At 26.2% G+C, this 21,205-nt stretch overlaps 2 protein-coding genes across 3 annotated transcripts; one reads left to right on the forward strand and one right to left on the reverse strand.

The window, feature by feature from the left end:
* Positions 1-2,457: 2,457 nt before the first annotated feature.
* On the reverse strand, positions 2,458-12,182 carry LOC129969171 (methyl-CpG-binding domain protein 2-like). 2 transcript variants are annotated; one of them, XM_056083607.1, is made up of 6 exons: positions 12,093-12,182; positions 10,512-10,743; positions 7,655-7,745; positions 7,420-7,574; positions 6,475-6,600; positions 2,458-2,714 (listed from the first exon to the last, which is right to left on the reverse strand). In XM_056083607.1, exons 2-5 carry the CDS (start codon positions 10,704-10,706, stop codon positions 6,511-6,513), a joined length of 531 nt encoding a protein of 176 aa, XP_055939582.1. In that variant the 5' UTR covers positions 10,707-10,743; positions 12,093-12,182; the 3' UTR covers positions 2,458-2,714; positions 6,475-6,510. The 2 variants fall into 2 exon arrangements, with proteins under 2 accessions (XP_055939582.1, XP_055939583.1); XM_056083608.1 differs by lacking the exon at positions 12,093-12,182 and adding an exon at positions 11,688-11,772.
* Positions 12,183-12,324: 142 nt separating this feature from the next.
* Positions 12,325-20,562, forward strand: LOC129969172 (40S ribosomal protein S17-like). The gene is made up of 4 exons (XM_056083609.1): positions 12,325-12,468; positions 12,773-12,924; positions 16,034-16,205; positions 20,477-20,562. The coding sequence occupies exons 1-4, from the start codon at positions 12,466-12,468 to the stop codon at positions 20,537-20,539; spliced, it is 390 nt and encodes a 129-aa protein (XP_055939584.1). The 5' UTR covers positions 12,325-12,465; the 3' UTR covers positions 20,540-20,562.
* Positions 20,563-21,205: the final 643 nt, after the last annotated feature.

Consider the following 21,205-nt stretch of genomic DNA (forward strand, 5'->3'; position numbering starts at 1 on the left):
CTCATAATGTTATTTTAGTTCTTGGCCATATTGAGGGCCCCGGTGCATAGCATCCACTGCACCCCCGCCCCCAGATGGCTGGCCATGGACCACTTACTACTTTTTCATTACTTCATGATTTAAGATATCAAGTAAAGCAAAATTCAAGATGTTAAATAAAGTAAAAATAACAATTTAAGAAATTATGTGAGATACAAAAAATTGTTTCAACAGAAGAAAAACAAACAATTTAAACGTTTGACAAAGCAAGGAAATAAACCTGAATTCAATTCCGACAAATAGAGTTAATATTGTAGATCATATCTAAAAATATTTCCATTTAAAAAATTGGGTAAAAACTATACAATTAAATATATAATTAAAAAGTTGAATACATGATTTTTTTAAAAAAATTTAATTTGGTGTAATTAGTAACTATTTTTGTATGTAATTATAACTTCAGAAGTTATCTTTAAAACCATTGTAATTCTGCTTCAGTTTTGGGGAAGTCAACTGATTCAAGGGTGTGGAAAAATTGCTTTGAAATGCATGTTCCCATTCTCCAAAGTATATTTGCATAAAGTTGAGTAACATTAATTCCAAAATTTGACTTGTAAAGCAACACTGGACAGACAGCCAAGACACAAATTTCTGCTTTAGTATTATTAAATATAACTGCAAAATGAACATTAAATACACACAGCTTTTTCTTCATAAGATGTATAAAAAAAAGGTATCATCACAAAAATGTATAAAAAAAATTGCATTTCAAATATTTAACTTTTGGTTGTTAAGACAGGCAAATTATTTTTACAATAGAATATTGGGTTGTAACCATAAAAGATAACCACTACAGGGGACTTCTAATCAGTAAAAATAAATAAAGTGTTTAAGAAAGGTTTAATGGAATATAAATAACATGTAAAGTCTGTAGTAGCAGCTTTAAATGACAAGCTTCAGAACACTTATCTAAGTATTATTTAAGAGATTATTGCCGATACTCCATTTTACTAACAATTTTATCAGTTATGCTATATATGACTTGTAATGCTTTTGCCCATACAACTTTACTTTTGAGAATTTGTAATCCCTTAAATCCCTGTAGTTCATTTTTTTGGTATATCCTTTTTTATTTACCTAATTCACTAATAAAAAAGAGCTCCCTTTAGTGGACGTCCTTGGTGACTCCATGAACTCTTGGTGACGCCTTTAAAATAATTTATTTCTGTGTGCCTGACCCAGGCTTTAAAGTTTGTAAATGATGTTTTAGAATACTTTGTACTTAGGACAATTAAAACAAATAATTAATCATATACTAACAGATAATTAACCTTCTTAAAATATAAGCTAAAGAAGAGATGGATATATTTAAAAATGAAAGAAATTTTAAACTTTTTAACCTAAGAATCCTTGAAATTTCTTTTCATACACACAAATGACACAAAATTCTGTAATTTCCTTTCAATAATAAAGATACTGGATGGAAATCTTTGTTAAAATAAAACTGGACAAAAGTTAAATAGAATAATTACTTTTTCATCACTTTTCTTTTTTAAACACAAACAAAACTTATTGGTTTCTACTGATTTTGTGTAAGGTCAGATGAAAATTAATTAATGATGTGCCATTAATTCTTTCACTCATTCCTAATTCCTATCTCAGTGATTAGTACACTTTTTTTTTCTAAAAATAAATAATCATTCTATAAGAATTATCAAAATGTTAAAATTCTTACAAATAAGATATATATATAACCAGAATTCATACACCCCCCTTTTTTTTGCAATGATTTTAAATTAGTTAAATCGCATATACACATTTGCAGAAATCAAAACAATTTCACTCCCACAAATATTAAATTAGATCATTAAAGTAAATATTTCAGATAGAATAAAGATACTTAAAAAACTAATATTTTATAAATTTCAATAATCAGATTAATCAGTCAATAATCCTCCATGAAATTTGATAAGATAAAATTTTCTTATTTACAGTACAATATAGAAAAATAATTAATTGTCACAAGAGCATTAAATCTTGATTCAATACATTTCAAAACACAGAGAATATAGATGCATAAACGTTCAATAATGTATTATAAGAAAAGGAATATCTATAGACATAATTCAATGACACCATCAATAATCCAACCACAGTAGAGAAGCACATTAACTATGAATTGTAAATAATATAGAAAGACAAGATATAACAACAAATAACATAGATAACCAAATTTCAATTAAATTAGCACACGTAAATAAATGTATGGAAAAAGTTTATAGCATGTCATTCTTTTTCTTTTGTTCTGAAATATATTCCAATTAAGATTTAATATTCTTATGTGACGTGCCCTCCTCCCCCAATCTCTGCAGCTCTTAAATAATCCAACTTTTATGTTTCTCTTGTAATTGACACATTTTCAGTTTATACAATGAAAAAATAAAGGCAGCATTTTCATACAAAAGATTGTGATTTTATTTACAACTTTCAATGAATTTACATAAGTGTATATAAAAAGTATGTCAAAAACTATCTAATTCACATTAAGAATGCTTATAACACAGTATTTCTTCCACATAAATTAATTTAAAAAATGCATTTGTACTTAATGTTGGACCATTTTGCTGATGCGCTGAGACTTGACCTAGTGGAATTTATTATGATAATGATGCATGATTATTTAAAATGTCTTTCTGATTAGTTTTGATTTGTGAATTTTATGCCCCAGCTTTATACTGCAAAGAAAAGGAAAGAAAATATTTTAGTTATTAACACATGGAGCAGTAACAAAATAGCACATCAAAAATGTAAAAATAACAATTTCATTGTTTCCAAAGTTTGCTTTAACATATAATTAATAAAAGAAATAAAAAGTAATATTTTTTTCCATATAATATATTGATATAGGTCCTAAATTTATATATTCTTAAAAAGAGGATACATTTACAAAGTTACTACATATAAAATCTTTAAAGAACAATAATTAAAAAAAAAAAAAAAACTCCCAAATGCTCTACACAAAATAAAAACACATACATAAAGATAGTGACAATTAAGTTGGAAAAGAGTCTCAAATTTCAAATAAACTTGAGAACAACAAACAATAAGATATGTGTCCAGACAGTAATAAAAACAAATTTCCTTTTTAGATGGAATGCAAGATAGCATATATTTTCCAAATTCATCACTGCAAAAGGGTTTTTAATAAAAGCAGAACTAGATGATTGACCTTAGATAGACAAAACAAAGAAGGAACTCAAATTAATTTTTTTAAATGAACAACAATGACAAAAAGACTTATCATGTATATGATACAAAAAAGGACACAAAATACTTCCATTTTTTCCAATAGGAAAAGAGCAAGTATTCATAGGATAGAAGTCTACTTCATATAAATTTACAGAAATTCACTTTTAAGAGAAATTCTGAATAGTTGAAAGAATTTGGCTTAAGTCATCAGAGGAAATATGGATTAAAAACTAAAACAAAACTTTAATTTCACACAAAATAAATGTCGCAGCCACCTTTCTAGAATTCTGTAAATTATTGCCCAAGACTTGATTTTATTTAACTAGATGCAAGAGGTTAAAAGTCATTAAAAAAATAAGAAACTAAAGTCAAAACAGCATGTAAAATACAGAGAAATTCCAACATCTGAAGCATATGCATATCTATTTTTGGAAAAAAAATAAAAATTGAAAAAATAATAAAAACAGTACAGACATCCTGAATGAAGTTATTTTGATTTGTAAATGGTGAATCACCGCATTGATATGATTTAAAACATAAGTATAGGTATGTAGATATGTAATGTGTATCAGACACACTTTAATTTCTGATGGGTTTTTTTTAAAAATATAAATCATACAGCATTTATAGTTTTCTAAATTTTATGTTTGTTAAATTTAATTTCATAAATTAAAGTTTTTCTTAAGCTTCTTTTCTTCCGATGTTTGAAAAACACACTCACTTCACCGATAAGCTATCTGTTAGCTGCAGTGTCTGTCTTCATTTCTGAGCACAATGTGCAATTACTCCAGATCTATTTTTCACATTCTTACAGAGTATTCACCATTTGCTTCGCAATGCCTAACGTTTTTTATGGTGACCCTATTCTGTTTTTCATTTGTTATCTGTTTTTTAACTTTCTTAATTTCCTTAAGACTTTAACACTGAATTGAATATAAAACAAAGTTCTTATACTCAGCATAAGTAACTTTTTTTTCAAAAAATTTCCTTATTAGAATTCTAGTGCTAATATCATGAGCTACTTCCTTTTTATAACATCTACTAAATTTTTATTTCCTCATAAGTAAATTTTTGAACAGGGTTTTACATTTCAAGTTTGTTTTCTTAATTCCTTTGTATTCCACTATTTTAATACTGAATCTGATATAGCATAGCACAAACTGTCTTATACACTAAAAATTCTAACAAACAAATCTGATGTCTTCTTTAATTAATTTTTATTTAACCTATTGAATTTCTCGCATTCATATCAGTGTATTCTGATCATTGAAGTTCTCTTATATTTAGATGTTTGCCAACTGGTGAGTACCTTTTCCTTTACAGAAATAAATAAATTTTATTTCAGTATATTGTCACAATATATATTAAACCTAATATTAAAAATGGGGATATATTAACTAATAATCAAAAATGGGGATAATATATTAAGTCCCTGATAAAGCATTACAGATACAAAGTATAAATCTGATTGTGCTATAAAATGTTCAAGGTTCCATTAACAGAGACATGTAATAGAAATTGTAACTCTATTATAATCTAAAATAAATAAGCATATATTTTTTAACAATCATATGAATAATAATAATACTTTTAATAGGTTGTATCACAATAGTATAACTTATAAAAGTTTTAATTTTTAGATTAGATAACTAAAAATAACTTTATACACTATTCCAAATTTTACAATAAGCAAATATGAATTTTTTTCAATTACAAAATATTATTTTCATATTTAAATTTTATTATACGATAAAAATGTTGTGATGAAAGGTCATCTGGAAAAAAAAAATATAGTCATTATGAAAAGTTACAAATCAGTTAATTTCAAATTGGAAACTTTTAGGAATAAAGATGAATTTACTCTTTCAAAGTAATTTTTACTGAATCCAAGACATGACTATTGGAAACAAATGTGATACATGCTACATAGGCAAGAATTTTTAAAAACAAAGAGGGCAGAAGGGAATACTGGCAACTTTTAGCAGTTCAAAAGAGAGAACCCTGTTCCCAAAATAAAACTGGAAATACATAATAATAATGCAATACTGGTAAAAGCACGTGAAGCAGATGAAGATGAAAATTGCCATTTATGCTTTATTCATTGCCTACGTGATTTCCAGCTTCAATTATTCATTGCCTACGCGGGCTTCAAATCTCCCTGGCCATAAACAATATCATGTTCTCACATGATAATAATATAAGAAAATGCTTACAGTGCAAATAAAGACTGTTAAAATTAGAACAATTAGGTCCTTAGAAGCATAAGAGTCCTACATAGCTCAGAAGCTGAGGTGCTTTGCAAATTTCAATTTATACTTTCGGTGAGTATGCCTGCATAAATTTTAAAATTAACAGAATATTTTATATTCTACTGTCACACATAGCATTGAAATTTTTAATTTTGTACTCAATTCATTCATAAGAGGTGACTGCCAATCTCATATCAAAACAAATCAATATTTAAAAAAAAAAATAATTTAATGTTTTATCTTTGAAAGTGCATTACGGCGAGCCATTGCTCACAGTTAAATAACCATAAAAAGTATTTAGTAGAATTTTTAGTGACTTGGAAACTGATAAAAAATATGAAGATTTTCCCCACATTCTTCAAGAATTATCTGATAGAGGTTTATAGATTTAATTTTTACTTTTTATGTAAAGATCTGCTTATTTAACTTCCAAATATTTACTATTACGAAATATCTTGCAATTGCAATAACATGGGAGGGGGCTATTGTCTTCTAAAAAGTACGACATATAACTATTTGTGTAAAAATTTAATAGCATGCCTGATGGAAAGTCAAATGGTAGATAGAGAATTTTAGGTATTCTAATAATGTGATTTTATTAAATCTATTATTTATTTAAATTATAAGTTTTAATCAGATCATTTAACATCTTTTCTACAAATGCAACTACTATGATAAACACAAATAACTAAAAACAGAGTAAGTTGAAAAACACTCAGGTTTATTTTAATAAAAAGGAGTAAATTAACTCATTTTAAAGAATTACGCAGAACATTTGCATATTTTAGTTGGGCAAAGATATTCAATATTTTGTAAATATTAGTTACAACATAAGAATATATGTTCTATTTTAATCACTGATACAAAATTATATTTTAATTCATAATTCACGGATCCAATTTTGATGGCAATACAAATATAATTTTTAAAAAATGCTAATAATGAATAAAATAATTTTATTAATAATTTCAATAATTTATCAAATAAAAGTACTTACTGAATAAATGAGCAGTTGTCTATTTTATGATGCAATTCATTCATTCAGAGCTTCTTGTAACCTCTTCCTTGCTTCTAGAACTCTCTTTTCTTGTATTTCAATATCTTCATCAGTCACATGAAGACCCTGGATAAGGAACAAATATATTAATAACTTTGGATCATGGGGAAACTGAAATTAGTATTACTACAAAACTATGAATTGCCATTTGTGAATTACATCATATGCTTTTTATGAGTCTTAAACCTATAAAAAGAGTTTCATGAAGAGAAATAATTTTAAATCCAACAAAAATTCGAATTTATGTATTCAATGTTGAATTTCAGTTTTTAAAACTAATTCTCATCATGCATGTCATTGCTTTTATACTTTTGGATCTTATTCAGAAATATAGAACTATTCACAATGTTATGTGAGAAATCTTCCAATAATGTTCTTTCCTAAATCAAGATTCATTGAAAAATTTTAGTTACCCCCTTCCCTATATTATATCTAGGGAAGGAAACATATCTAGTTATAATCTAAATTTCTTTAATTAATTTGTTATGAAATTCACACAATGTAGCCCATTAATGAGTTTCACTAGCATTAATATGTTCTGTAATTAATTTTTGAAACTTTAATCAGGGTATTTTAAAATGGAGCACTGATCAGAGCATTTTAAATAAATCAGAAAACAACAACAACAACAAAAAAAAACCTTTAAATATATTCTTGAATATAGCAGGCTCTAAGCAAATATTATTGTTACAATGGAAACATCATCCATTTCTTTTATAAATATTTTTTTGTATTATTTATAGGTTTTTAAACATATCAATCATTAAAATATTCTTAACATTATACTCCGGGAAGCCGAAATGCTGTTACTGAATACAGATTATAATTTTAGGAGAACAAATTTAAAAAATGTCTCGTAAAGTAAAAATGTATACAGATACTCACAAGAACTAAAGGCTGTTTTGGATTGATATAAACTCCTGGATTTTTATCAAGAAGAGCTTTAGGTTTATTCTGCCCAGTGATTGAATGTTCATTTATGTGCAAAGCTGTTGCAATGCTTCTTAATATAGTTTCATCTCCTAACTGCAAGCCAACAGCTAAAAGGGAAACAAAATAAAGAAATGATTATGATGATTTTAACAACAGGAAGTTGGGATTTATTTTAAAACTTTTGTACCTTTGATTTTAGGTGGCAACTCAAATGTCTCAATAACTCTTCCTTTTTTATCACAAGCATGTATTCCTTGTAGACGTTTCTCCCAAAACAGCTTGAAAAAAAAATTAAGATTTTAAAATAATCTCTCTATACATAAAGCATGACATTTATGTTTCTTACAAGAATTTACAATTTTTATTGAAGATTGATGAAGTTTGAATCATGTGATCTTCAAAAAGAGAGAAAAACACTATTAACTTTTCAAAGTCCAGAATTTAATTAAAATCAAAGCAAGATTTTGACATTTTTCTACAACATCTTCCAAAAATAATAATAATAATCTCACAAAAATAATTTTTGCACGGTTTTAAAATCAAAAACATAACCTTCTTATGTTACCAATTTAATTGTGGTCAGTTTCACCCTCTAATGTTAACATTTTCATTTAAAAATAATTTGTAACAATACTACAGAAATAAAAATCAATTTCATAGTAAATTTATGCATTTCTGTTCTGCATATTATTCATGATGTATAAGATTATATCTTATTTTTTGTAATGATAATTGTCACACAAGGATGTAATATTATGTTTTCTTGTTTATTTATTTGGAAATTTTAGTAATATTTTTGTTTCCTCTAAGGATTAAAATAGAATAACAAAAATTTAAAAGAGAAGATTTTAAAGAAAGATTCTTTTAAAAGTTTAATTTTTTTTATATATATATTTACTCCAAAATAGAAATTAATAGATACTCCAAAATAAAATTTAATAGATTTAATATTAACCATACTTTGAAATTATGAGTTCAAACAATTATTTCCCAGCTTACACTCATTTAATGAAGTATTTACTTATTTGATTTGATAAGTCTTGAATAATAAATGAGTTCCTTGCACTAGTACAAATTAATAATATTTATAAAGTGATAATGGACATTTGCTTTTTACTTTGATTTCTGTTACCAAATTTAACTTTCTTTGCAATTTCAACATTTCCATAATTTGAGTTTCTTTTCTTTTAGACATTTTATCTACAAAAAATTAATCTTTACTTGTCACAAACAAATACATGTCAGCAATGTTAATAAGGTTTTCAAAAGAATTTTACTAAACTAAATTTGCTGCTCTGTTAAAAATATCAATCAACATTTAGTACTTAAGAACAAAAATTTTAAATATTGGAAAGTTTTCTTTTAAATATCAGATAGTACATATATTAGTATACTAAACAAATATATGAAAAATTCATAAAAACTAATAAAAAAAACCACTATTTTTAATATAAATTTTCAAACAATTTAAATAAAAATATGGTATATTATTTTTTGAGCTAATGCAATAATAAAATAATAGTATAAATTATTTTGCGTAATAGCCTAATACCAATATAAATTATTTTAATGTTTTCTACAAACATAAACTAATCTTAATATATGAATTAAATCATTCAATAACCGTCTCAATCATAAAATGAAAATTTGAAATATAAGAAACAGTAAGTGTAAAATTGTAAATTTTACAAAAGCAATAAATTAGATTTAGATAACTTTTGATACTCACTACAATAAACTCTCTAGGTCACATATTGAAGTAATTGTTATTATGGGTGATATAAACAGATTTATTTTTTTTAATTATTAAGAGAAGATTGGATATTTCCATCTTTTTCAGAAGAAAAACTGTAGCATTTACTATGTTTTGACATTTATTTTGATTTTTTTTTTAATTGTGTTGCTAAGTGTTTTCCATCAACATAAATCTATCCAACTTTTATTTCTCAGAAGGAAATACATTTGCCATATGTTCAATAAACAAAACTGAATTTAAAATGTCTTCCTATCAGTAATATCCCAATGTTAAGATGCATTTTTACAAGATAATTAATCCTTTAAGGACATTATTATTAATTAATTGGATTTTATAGTTTTAAGGACAAAAAAAAGTAGCTTTTCAAGTATATAAACTGAGTTTTTTTGGCATTGAAACAGATTTCTAAAATATAAAGAATATTTCAACAGTAAAATTTATTTTTATATCACAAAAAGAATATTTGCTTTTGTATTAAGCTTTATATACAAAAATAACGACATAGTCATTTAGGAGATAAAAACTCCCTTAACAAAGTTAATGAAATATTGATCCTCAACATTATTTTATATACATAATTCTAAACAATTATGGAAACAGAGAATAATAAAACTCTATTTGATTAGTATCCTGGAAGTGAAATTTTACATTAAATTAAGTTTAACTTTAGTTTATTTATATTGAATATGATCCCAAAATGGAAATCTTAAAAAACATGTGATTATTAAATTCAGTTTAATGACAAAGAAAATAAAATAAAAAATAAATATGAGTTAGCATGAATTCTTAATAAATAATGTATCAATAAATTAAAATTTTTTTCTTTTATTTTACATTTAAAAATATATTTTGGATACATTAAATAAGACTTCCTTTAAAAATGTAAGAATTAACTATGAGTAATTGTCTTAAGAAAAAAAAAATCATAAAAATTTATGGTATGTATTTTTGAATATTAAAATCAATTTTTTTAAAAATTTCAATTTTTCTGGTTATATTCAAGCCTGATATGTAGAAATTGCAACTGTGTATTATTTTTAGATAAAACTTTTTTTCCCAAAGCCTTTTATTAGCCAAAATAAGCAAATGTATGAAGGTGCTGATATTATAATAAGAGAATGATAATTGAAATCTTACAAGTTTTTTTCTATGTTGATACTTTTATATCAAAATATTTTCATCTTAAAACAAAAATTCAGTTAAAAAACCATTTTACAATAAAAAGTTAATAATAAAAATTTTTTTAAAAAATCAAAGGCTGAAACTTTTTTCGAAAGAATAAACAAACTTGTTTGGGTTTTTCTTGTGGACCATGTATCACATCAGAGTTAACCTTGGATTCTCGATTCCGAACTATTGTTACCGACTGCTTGAAAATGGAAGCAGTTTGTCGAATGGGCAATACAATAGAAGTGTTGACTTTTGTGGTAGTTGTTTCCTTTTCTTGCTTTTCATCCTCTCTCTTTCTTTTCGTCAGCAACATAATATTTTATGGTTATTCACGCAGCATACATGGACACCTAGATAATAAATATACTTAACTAAATAACAAGAATAAAAAGCAAACAAAGAACAATTGTAAGAACAATCACAAACTGTTTTTTTTTTAGCAGTAAAATGCCTCAAATTAATTATTGTTAATAATGATATAATAACAAGATGGCAGAATTATGTCAATATAAGATTTTGATAAGACATGCTACATCATATGGGAGTGAATGTTGAATACTTAATAAAGAATGTTCATTTTTGACAAAAACATTTTAAGGGAGATTTTTGGAAAAAATAAAACAACATTATGTAGTAGATTATAATATCTAATCTTAAAAATTATTTAAAAAATATCACAAAACTAACATTTTTAAAATAGTAAAAGCATCTCTTATTATATAGTTGGACCATAAATTTAAAAACAATGTTGCCTTTTCCAAAAAAGTTTTCAAGGTGGAAAAAAACAGAAAGTGAAAAGAGATCCACCAAAAGTGTTGAAAAGGATCCAAGAGAGATGAAAATGAACCCATGGATGACTATTGCACTCGATAAGGTAAGATGGAAAAAACTTGAAGAGATAATCTTAATTTGTAACAAATTGCAGAGCTTGAAAAGAAGAAGCAATATTGTGGGACTAAATCAGAATAATAATTAAATTTCACTGTTTAACTTTTTAAAAAAGCTTTAAGGGTTTAAAATTTAAAACTTTAACCTCATTTGGAATTATTTCCTTAAAAGAAAAGACTGGGCATTTTCATTTTAATTAAATTGAAAATGTGTAAATAATAGTACATACTCTTAAGCTTTAACTTTACATCACCAGTATAAATAACAAATTTTCTACAAAGTAATACTCATAAGATAATTATAAATAATACAAATCTAGCAAACTACAGAAAAATGTTAAAATCTACATTTTTATGAGCACCTTGGTAAATCATATAGTGAATTTCAAACTAAAATCAATACTAACAATTTTTGAAGTTCAAATAAAACAAATGACAGCAATGTGAAACATCAAAATGCAGTCAAAGCAATGGCTGGCAAATAGAAATAATGCTTCTTTAAAAATCCGTTTATTTCAGTTTCTTTAAATACAATTAAAGAAAATCTATATATAAATATGTGAATTTTTTTCTGGAAGATAATAATAACTATTAAACAAACTATGCCAAAAGAGTATATAGAAAAGCAATTTTTAGAAATTTTATTATTTAAGTCCTTAACTTAAGAAATTATAAACTGTATTTTTAAATAATAAGCCTTTCCTCAGTACTAGAAAATCAAACTAAAAAAAACGATACAATGTAGAATTTCTAAAACACTAATAAAATAAAATATAAAATGAATAAATAAATTCTATCCAAAATAAATTTACTTTCTTCTTTCAAATCCTCAGAGCGAACACATCAAAATATAAACTGCGATTCATTTCGTTTCATTTCTTTTAGTAGCTTTTCTTTTTATTCAAAGACTATAATAATTCTAATAAAATCAGCAAATTCAAGAACAAAATTGTTCGCTGATATAAAAACATAAAAAGAAAAATGAATAACAATTTTTAATACATTTTGTTAGGTGGTTTAAGGAGGTATTATGCATTAAAGAAATGAATGCTAGAAGATACTATGGCTAAAGTGAACTGAAGAACTAACAAATCCATCCGAACGTGTGGTTCACTTCAATAATCTGGCAGCGGCAGGGTAAATAAGTGTTTTCCATAGGTTGGATTCCGTAAGGAAATATCTAATATGGTAAGATAAATCCTTTAACATCTTGCTTATTATTTGCAAAATTCTATATTTATCAATCATTATGTATTTATTTATGTCCAGAAATTGTATTTTGTAGATTATTTTTATGCTGTGACATATAAGTATTAACCCTAAAACATAACACCGCTGTATAGTAATCTTTAGCTTTATGCATTGAATAACTGTACAATTTTTCATAATGGTATTTTCATTTAAAATTATTTAAAACAGATAAATAATTTTTGCATTATGTTTTTCGCGGATTGTACGAATGTAACTAATTATGTTTATAATTCTTTTTCAGGGTCGGGTTCGTACGAAAACTGTGAAAAAAGCTTCACGTGTAATAATTGAAAAATATTACACTCGTCTTACTCTAGACTTCCACACAAATAAAAGGATATGTGAGGAAATAGCTATTATTCCAAGCAAAAAATTAAGGAACAAAATCGCAGGGTAAGTCTTAAATTTTATCAATAAAGCTCTTTTCCATGTTGGTAGAGATAAACTGTTAATTAATTTGACAAGAACATATTGCTATCAATACTTTAAATCTGTATTTGACTGGAGTTTGTGGATATATTCATGTTTACTTTGTTACCATGGTACTATTTCTGTAGTTAAGTTGTCAGAAGCATTCAATCTTCTATGCTGTACCATTTATAATATTACCAAAAGGAAATTTTAGTGTCATAATACATTATGTAAATCCAAATGCATTTCTTGTTCAGTTGTTGATGTTGGAATATATTAAAATTGCCTTTGAATGCATTATCAGATATCGCCAACAATTATCTAATTCTTGTAAGTATGATTTGGATTTCATATTTCAAAATACAAATGGGTGTATCATACATGTATATCCTTATATCAGAAGCAGAAAAAGGTTAAAATTTGTATTTACTTTGTCTTGATGGACTATTGGCATCTTCATATTTGAGATTTATCCATTATCTGAAAGGAAAGGCTTTTCGCTTACTTATATTTTAGATATTTATACACCAGAAGTTCTCGTAAGATTTTAGAAAGATATGAAGAACAACTCTAAGCAAAATATTTTATATAGTGTCATAAGCAATATCTTATATTAATGAATATTAGTGTATAATTTTAATATAAGATAGTAGCATAATTTTGATATAATATTTGGAAAGGTATTAATTCTAAGCTGTTATTATTCAGCTAGTGTATTTTCATGTTTAATTAAACAGAATATACTGAAATTTAAGCTAATTAAGCATATTCTGTAAAATTAATTGGAATACCTACTTCAAAACAAAAGTGCTAGCAAATAAAACTTGTGTATTTACAAGTTTTATTAATATGAGTACTATGTTTGTCCAGTGTTAAATAAAGTTGTTTGGATTTACATGAATTTGCCATCCATGTAAGAAACTAACTAGACTGAATGATTTAAAATTCTTACCATATATCAGATATAAATATACTTTTCATAAAAATAAACAAGTATGAATTCTGTTAAAAGTTTGACCTTTTTGAGTTTGACTTTGAAGTCTGATATGTTGAATCAAATCACATATTGAATAAACATTAGGATTAAGATTAAATTAACTTAATTAAATCAATCCATCCATCCTTATTTACATGGTACAAGGCATTTACTAGTTTGAATGAAATTATACATTGCCAGTTTATACACAGGTATAATTAAATTGAATTTTAAAATGTTCATGATAAAATTACTTGGTCTTCCTTGTTGTGGTAGCAAATCGATAATTTCAAATCCGACATTTCGTTCTGTCGAAGTTTTGTAGAACATTTTGTATGGTGCAGCCCTTGTAAATCTGATCCAGCATATGGTTAAACAATTCTCTGTTTCACCATTGGTATTTTTATTTCTTTTTAAAACCGCTTTCTCCCATAGGTTGTGTTGAAAATAAATATCTGCATTTCATTTATTAAACATTTGTTATGTTTTTGACAACTTCATATTACTTTATAGTTATCCTGGAGAATATACAAGGAACTGGTTTTCCGGATTGTCAGTTCTACCACTTTAAAATAATGATCATTTGGTAAAGTTGAATGACCTGACAACAATTGAACAATCGGTGATAGAAGTAAACATATTATCTAAACACAAAATTAAGATATACTTTTTATTATTTATGAAATACTGTACAACCACCGATTTTCATTGTCAAAGATTGATAATGTGTCTGAAATCTAGGGTGTTTCTAATTGCCACATTTGCTTCACCATACAACAACCGGAGCTAAATTTTGCCATAATATATTTGGTCAAAAATAATTTCAATCTAAGATGGACTTGCACCACTTTCAAAATAAATTTTCAATGCTGTTAAGAGCTAAAACTTCCATCTTCCACTTAGAATCTGATTTTTTTTATTTTAAATTGTTTGCACATAAAAGAAATGTAACAAGTTTTACCTGTAACTACCATTATCTCTCTCTCTTTTTTTTTTTTTTTTTTAAATGGACTTGCCCTACTTTTAAAAGAAATGGCTCATTTATTATGATTGTAAAATTCTCTTACTGGTGATTCTTTATATTTAAGACACATTGCATCCCTGTCATATTCTTTTATTATTGAAAATATTTTGAGTGTTTGCCAACTTAATATTCAAATGAAATCAATTTTAAATTATTTGAATTTTCTCTTTCAGTTGCAATTAACTTTAAAAAAATTTGTTATTAAAATACCTTATAACTTTTATATATGCATATTTTCATTCCAAATTGTTAATTTGTTATTTGATTCATTAATATAGATTACACTAATTTGTGCCTGAGTTTGAGGATATATAATATTTAGATTAATATATTGATTTTTGTTATAGTTAAAAAAGTGAGATGTTATTATATCAGTTTAGATCTTATATGTTTGTATAAATAAACCTAAGATGTTGAATGCTAATTGCATACACAATTTTACCATATGCATAATTGTAAATAAATACAAGTAAATTTAATGGGATTTTTTTTTTTAACTGGAGGGGGAATGTAGCTTTTTTAGAATGTGCTTGTTAAAAAATCTTATAGTAAAAAAAGGTTTTTGAAATTCTCATTTGCATAAGTTTTGTTATAATAATCCAATTTAAGAATTGTTAAAAATAGAAAACTGAAATATAGCGCAATGAGTAGAAGGTTAAGAATAATGAAATAAAATAAAGATATGTATTTTGATCTATTTTTATGTAAAGTATTCCCATTAAAAATTAAAAGCTGTTTTGTTATGTTAGTATGTCATTTTATAGGAAAATAATATCTAAATCTGAAATGCTAAAGTTAATGTACTTTTTAAAACAAATTAAGATATCAATTGTGTGGTTTATTAAGCTGGATTTCTGTAATCGGGATTATTTTGAGATGATTCAATGGGCTTGTACTAGATGGCTATAAAGTAAAAAAAAATCATTGTATTCTAGTAATGCTTGCAGTGAGTCATTCTGGAGAATTTAAAATTTTTGTTGCAGTCAGATGATGCATTTGTATTGACTTGTTGTTTTCATCTGATATTTTTAATGTGGAATCCCAAGTCATTGTTTCTTCCCTTGGTAATATTGCGGATTTATTTCATTCAGATTTGTAACACATTTAATGAAAAGAATCCAACGGGGCCCAGTCCGAGGCATTTCCATTAAGCTGCAGGAGGAGGAGAGAGAAAGGAGGGACAACTATGTACCAGAAGTATCTGCTATTGACATCGATGTCATTGAAGTGGACCCAGATACAGATGAGATGTTGAAACAGATGGTGAGTATTTGTCTTATAGTTATGTCCTGTTGTAACTTTTGAAATGGTCGAGAGATTCTGCGAAAGTTATTGGTATAATGTACATAGTTTAAATACGTTTTAAAAATTCATTTACCATTTCTCATTATCCGATGTGTGAAATCTTACTAATGCAAATCCCTTTGGATGAACCAAAACTATTCTTGAATGTCTCCGTTTTCTTATTTTTAGTGGTGTGATTGATAGTACAGTTTGGAGAAATAAATGTTCTCATAAATTCATTATTTGGTTGAATTTAGTATGCAGCAGATGTTTCTTTTTGTTGCTTAAGATTTTATTTTGCAAGGCTACAGTGCTATTAAAAAAATTGGGTAGATCAGTGGTTCTTAACCTTTTTAAGCCGCGACCCAAATTTGAGAAATAGAAAAGGTCAATTTTATCATTGCTTTATTTTAGATCGTATTTTTAAAAAATCATCAATCCTACGATGATGATTTTTTTTAATTCTACAAATTATTTATTTATTTTTTTAATAATAAAGATAAACAAAAGTACTTTTCGATCCAAGGAAAATTTAAATAATAATCAAGTGTTTTTAATAATTTTTATTGACCAAATTAAAACATATTTATAACTTTTTGAAAATAATTGACATTTTATCTTATTCCTAAAAAAAAAAATCAATACCTATGTTAAGTCTTTTAAATTTTAAATGCAGTCATACAGTTTTAATGAGAACCTTGTGCTTGAATACATTTTGAAAGATCTTCAGACCTCGGTTGAATGCTTGTCAAGGAGCGCCTTATATCTATTTCAGGATTTAACTTGTTCCGGTAATTGTTTTTGATTACACACAGCCGAAAAACCAGCCTCACACATATATGTTGTTGAAAAAGGCAATAATACTTTTAAGGCTTCTTTAACAATTATTGGCTTTTCGGTTTTTAATTTTAACCAGAAAGCACATAAAGATTCGGTGTTTTTGTAGAAATTGTATCGAAGTGCTTGGTCACTTTGTATTTCTATTAATTGTTCTTGAAATTGATTAATATTAACAAATTCCTCATGCAAATCACTTACATCAAAATTAAATGGCATTCGAACCCAATTATATTTGAAAACATCGTCAGCAGGGAAATATCGATCAAAGTCTGCTATTGGTTTTTCTAAATGATTAATAATAATTTTCTGTATTTCAAAACACTGTATTCTCTTGTACGCCCTCGCCAGCTTTGCTCCATTTAGTTCTCACCGTTATTATCATCACACGTACTTTTTTCTCTCCCTTTTTAATCAGCTGATATTTTTTGATCTTGTTAATCACATTCATTTTCGATTGTTGATATTTATTCAAGTTGTCATTTCTAAAATGTCTGAAATTTGGTGTATTACTAACTTTTTTGGTTCGACTCAGCGCGACCCAAGAAATATGCTTCGCGACCCATAGGTTAAGAACCGCTGGGGTAGATCCTAGCGCAGCCCACCTCTTGGCGTCTTTTTGAATTCTCGCCAAACGAGTGGCAATAATGTCACCAATGTGACAACCTAGGCGTTTTTTATTATTTATTTGCAATAATATAATAAAATAAAATTAATTTAATTTAAAAATAATAACAAATATTCAATTAGTAGTCAGCTTGGCAAGATTTCAGATAAATCGCCAAGAGGTGGGCCCATCTAGGATTTTACCAAAAAAATTTGCAATAACTCTTATCTTGTTAGTTACTAGAAAATTACTTAAATATTTGAGTTTGGAGATTAAATTTTGCATTCATATGCTGCAATAATTATGGATTATTTCTATAAATTATGATGTTAATTTCCAAAATGTTTGTCATTTATAAAAGTTTTCTGTATAGTAATATACATTTGTATTTTGTATAATTATTGACCAAAATATTGAAAATTCACTTTATTTTTAAACTAGTTGCAAACCTAATTCACCTGGTATATTGATTATATTTAATTCTAGAAAATATATTTATGTCTATGATTGTGCCAAATTGTTCATGCATTAAGTTTTTTTTTTTTAATTGCTCTTTCTTATGCAATGTCATAGTTCTATTTTAAAAAATTGTAAATGTCTTTCTCATTTACCTTCTAAATTTTGCAATATTATGACTTCACACTTTTTTCTTGCAAACTGTATAGATAATAATTAGGATCCTTTAATTTTCAATAGGGAAAGGAAATTATTTATATAAATATTTAATGAAATTATGTAAATACTGTTGAAAATTATAATAAATAAAACATCCTTAGAAAGTATTCAAAATTCAGGAAAAATTTGCAGAACATCAGATTAGTATATATATATATATATAATATGTGTGTGTGTTTTAAATGATGTAAATTTATTTTTGCTGTTGTATTCTTGGAAGTTATAATAGAAAAATGACAAATAAAAAAATTATGTAAAAATCATTTGTGTGGCTGTATATGATGGAAAAACATAAAAATGGTGCTTAATTTTTAATTCATATTTCAAAAACATTGAAATGCACATTCTCATTCTCCATAGTATGCATGTCAGTTTTGGTAGCTCTAAGTATAAAGGTTTGGCTTATAGAGTACTAGCCGCCTTCGGCGACCAGCCGGTTCGCCAATCTTAATGTTCGTTAAAATTTTAATAATTAAATATTTTATGCAATTTCTACTTTAATAGCTTCTTCAAAATATTTTAAAACTTCAAATTTTGATTATCATATAATTCATTCATAATATTATAAAGGCCTTCAGTCATAACGTAATATGTATCTCTCTCATTTTCTGTTAGCACCCGTAGAATTTATGCTTTAAATTAAAGTGGAAAGAATTTATCTTCAATTAATATAATATTTTTTACTGAAACAAAGCATTTTTTTATAATCTGGTTACTGAAAATAGAGTCACTCAGCGTTTAAACTTTATGGGCACTAAAGAATATCTTTTTTAATTTATGTAATATCTCAAGAGTTGGTCAACAAAATTTTCTTAGATTCATTATGAGCAGATCGATTCATTAACAATGTTTAAATTTAAATGCATCAAACACTAAGAAAATAAAACGAATCGTTTAAAATAAACGGTTGAAAACAGGTTTTAAAAAAACTACTTAAAAAACGATGTACTTAAAACTATAAGCATATACAAAAAAATATATAACTAACATAAATACAATTTACTTACAAAAGCATGGAACTAACCCAAAAATAATTTAAATCATCCATTGATAACGTTGTCATGGCAACAATCAGAACAGAATGCGCATGCGTGAATTATCTTCGCCGGTTACGTAACACAAATACGTGATTTTTTTCTACGCCAGTTGGGGTAACGCTATGCGGATTAGAAATTTTTAATTTCCTTTATTCTGTTTTATTTTAATTCAAAAGTACTTCAGAATGAATCTGAAAGATTGATTCATTAACAATGTTTAATTTTAAATGCATCAAACATTAAGAAAATAAACAGAACCGATTGAAATAATCAGCCGAAAAATTTTAACCCTAGCCTCATTACTGTTGGGAGAAAAAAAAACTGAAGCCTTTCTCGTTTGGCGCTGGATATAATGGAAGATTTTTTTGGCGGGAAAGTTAGTTTTTAATTAATAATTAAAATTCTAATTAAAAATTCGAAAAAAGAAACCGCAGGTGCACATTCCCAACCTCCAGGGTATACATGTACCAAATTTGGTAGCTGTATGTCAAACAGTCTGGCCTGTAGAGCGCCAACACACACACATTGAGCTTTATTATAAGTATAGACTAATGCATATACACATTCATCATTATTATAGGTAAAGATAATTGAAATTTGAATTGATCTCAAAAAAGTGCTCCAATCTATACAATCTCGCTTTCTAAAGTAATTTGATAATCTTCAGCAATCTGGGTGTTTGTCTTTATTTGTATAAATGTTTTTATTTCTTTCTCCATGCCTTCTCTTATTGTGCACGTAACATAGAATATTATAGCATTTTTGTCTGCTGGTATTTAAAAATGAATTTTTATACTATTTTGATTTAACACTCATGGATTTTTGCACTGAATTTTATTTTACTGATTATTAAATAGCTTTTAAATGGTTTCTATTTAATGGGTTTTGGATAACCTCATATAAAGATAATGTGTTAAAGAGGGAGGAAACAAAATATTTGAAGCAATGATTTTCTAGTTCATATTGGGAATGTTTTGTGTTAAAATGCATTTATAGATGTAGATGATTTATATATTCTGACATGCAGGCTATTATGCTAAGTTGAAAGAGAAATCTAATATATGTTTTTCTCATTGTTTTTTATTCTATTACAGGATGTTGGGAAAATCCCCGGACTGCAAGTTGCTATGCCATTTTCTGGTGGACCTCGTGTATAAATTAATAAAAAATTTGTAAACAATCTTGGTGTCTTTATTTCTAAACGCATGTTGTTTTTTCCAAGTATTGTATATGATAAGTATGTGTACAATCTGAAGATGATTTTTTTTTAATTGTAAAAGGGTTTCCCCTCCCTAAATGATTTTCAAAACTGGATTAATATAATTGAAACTAGAGAATTCTTTGAATCTGAGTCTAATAAATATTAAATCGTAAAGAAAAATGAAAATGTTCTGAATCTGTTTGAAATGAGTATTTGTCATAAAAAGATCAATGTTATACCAATTGCAAGTTTGTTCTTTTTATTTATTTATTTAAAGCAAGATGTTTGCTAGATTTATTTATCTTATTTTTGAAGTTTCTAGTTAAGATTCCTATTAAAAATGAAGTTGATAAAATGAAACATCTATAATATGTTCTATTGGTAGTAATATAAATGAATTATATACTGCTGATAACTGTTGTATTTGTGATGAAACTAGTATCCTGGTGTTTGTTTTTACTCATTTCATATATTAATTGGCTGATTTTCTGTAGTGTCTTATTCTAAACATCTAATGGCAGTAATTTTTTCTAAAAAAAAGATTTTCTTCATGTAGATGAAAAAGTTTTTGAAGTGTACACAGAGATGAATGAAAGATGATAAATTATACTGGGAAAGTGAT

Source organism: Argiope bruennichi, chromosome 5 (assembly GCF_947563725.1).
Source record: "Argiope bruennichi chromosome 5, qqArgBrue1.1, whole genome shotgun sequence".
NCBI lineage: Eukaryota > Metazoa > Arthropoda > Arachnida > Araneae > Araneidae > Argiope > Argiope bruennichi.

Bases quoted from the DNA above. Each gene is read 5' to 3' on its own strand.
- LOC129969171 (XM_056083607.1), bottom strand. From the start codon at position 10,706: ATGTTGCTGACGAAAAGAAAGAGAGAGGATGAAAAGCAAGAAAAGGAA. The intron at 7,746-10,511 runs GTTTGTTTATTC...TTTTTTTTCAAG, and splicing joins CACAAGAAAAACCCAAACAA to CTGTTTTGGGAGAAACGTCT. The intron at 6,601-7,419 runs GTGAGTATCTGT...TTCCTTATCCAG, and splicing joins CAAAACAGCCTTTAGTTCTT to GGTCTTCATGTGACTGATGA.
- LOC129969172 (XM_056083609.1), top strand. The intron at 12,925-16,033 runs GTAAGTCTTAAA...TATTTCATTCAG, and splicing joins TTAAGGAACAAAATCGCAGG to ATTTGTAACACATTTAATGA. The intron at 16,206-20,476 runs GTGAGTATTTGT...ATTCTATTACAG, and splicing joins ATGAGATGTTGAAACAGATG to GATGTTGGGAAAATCCCCGG.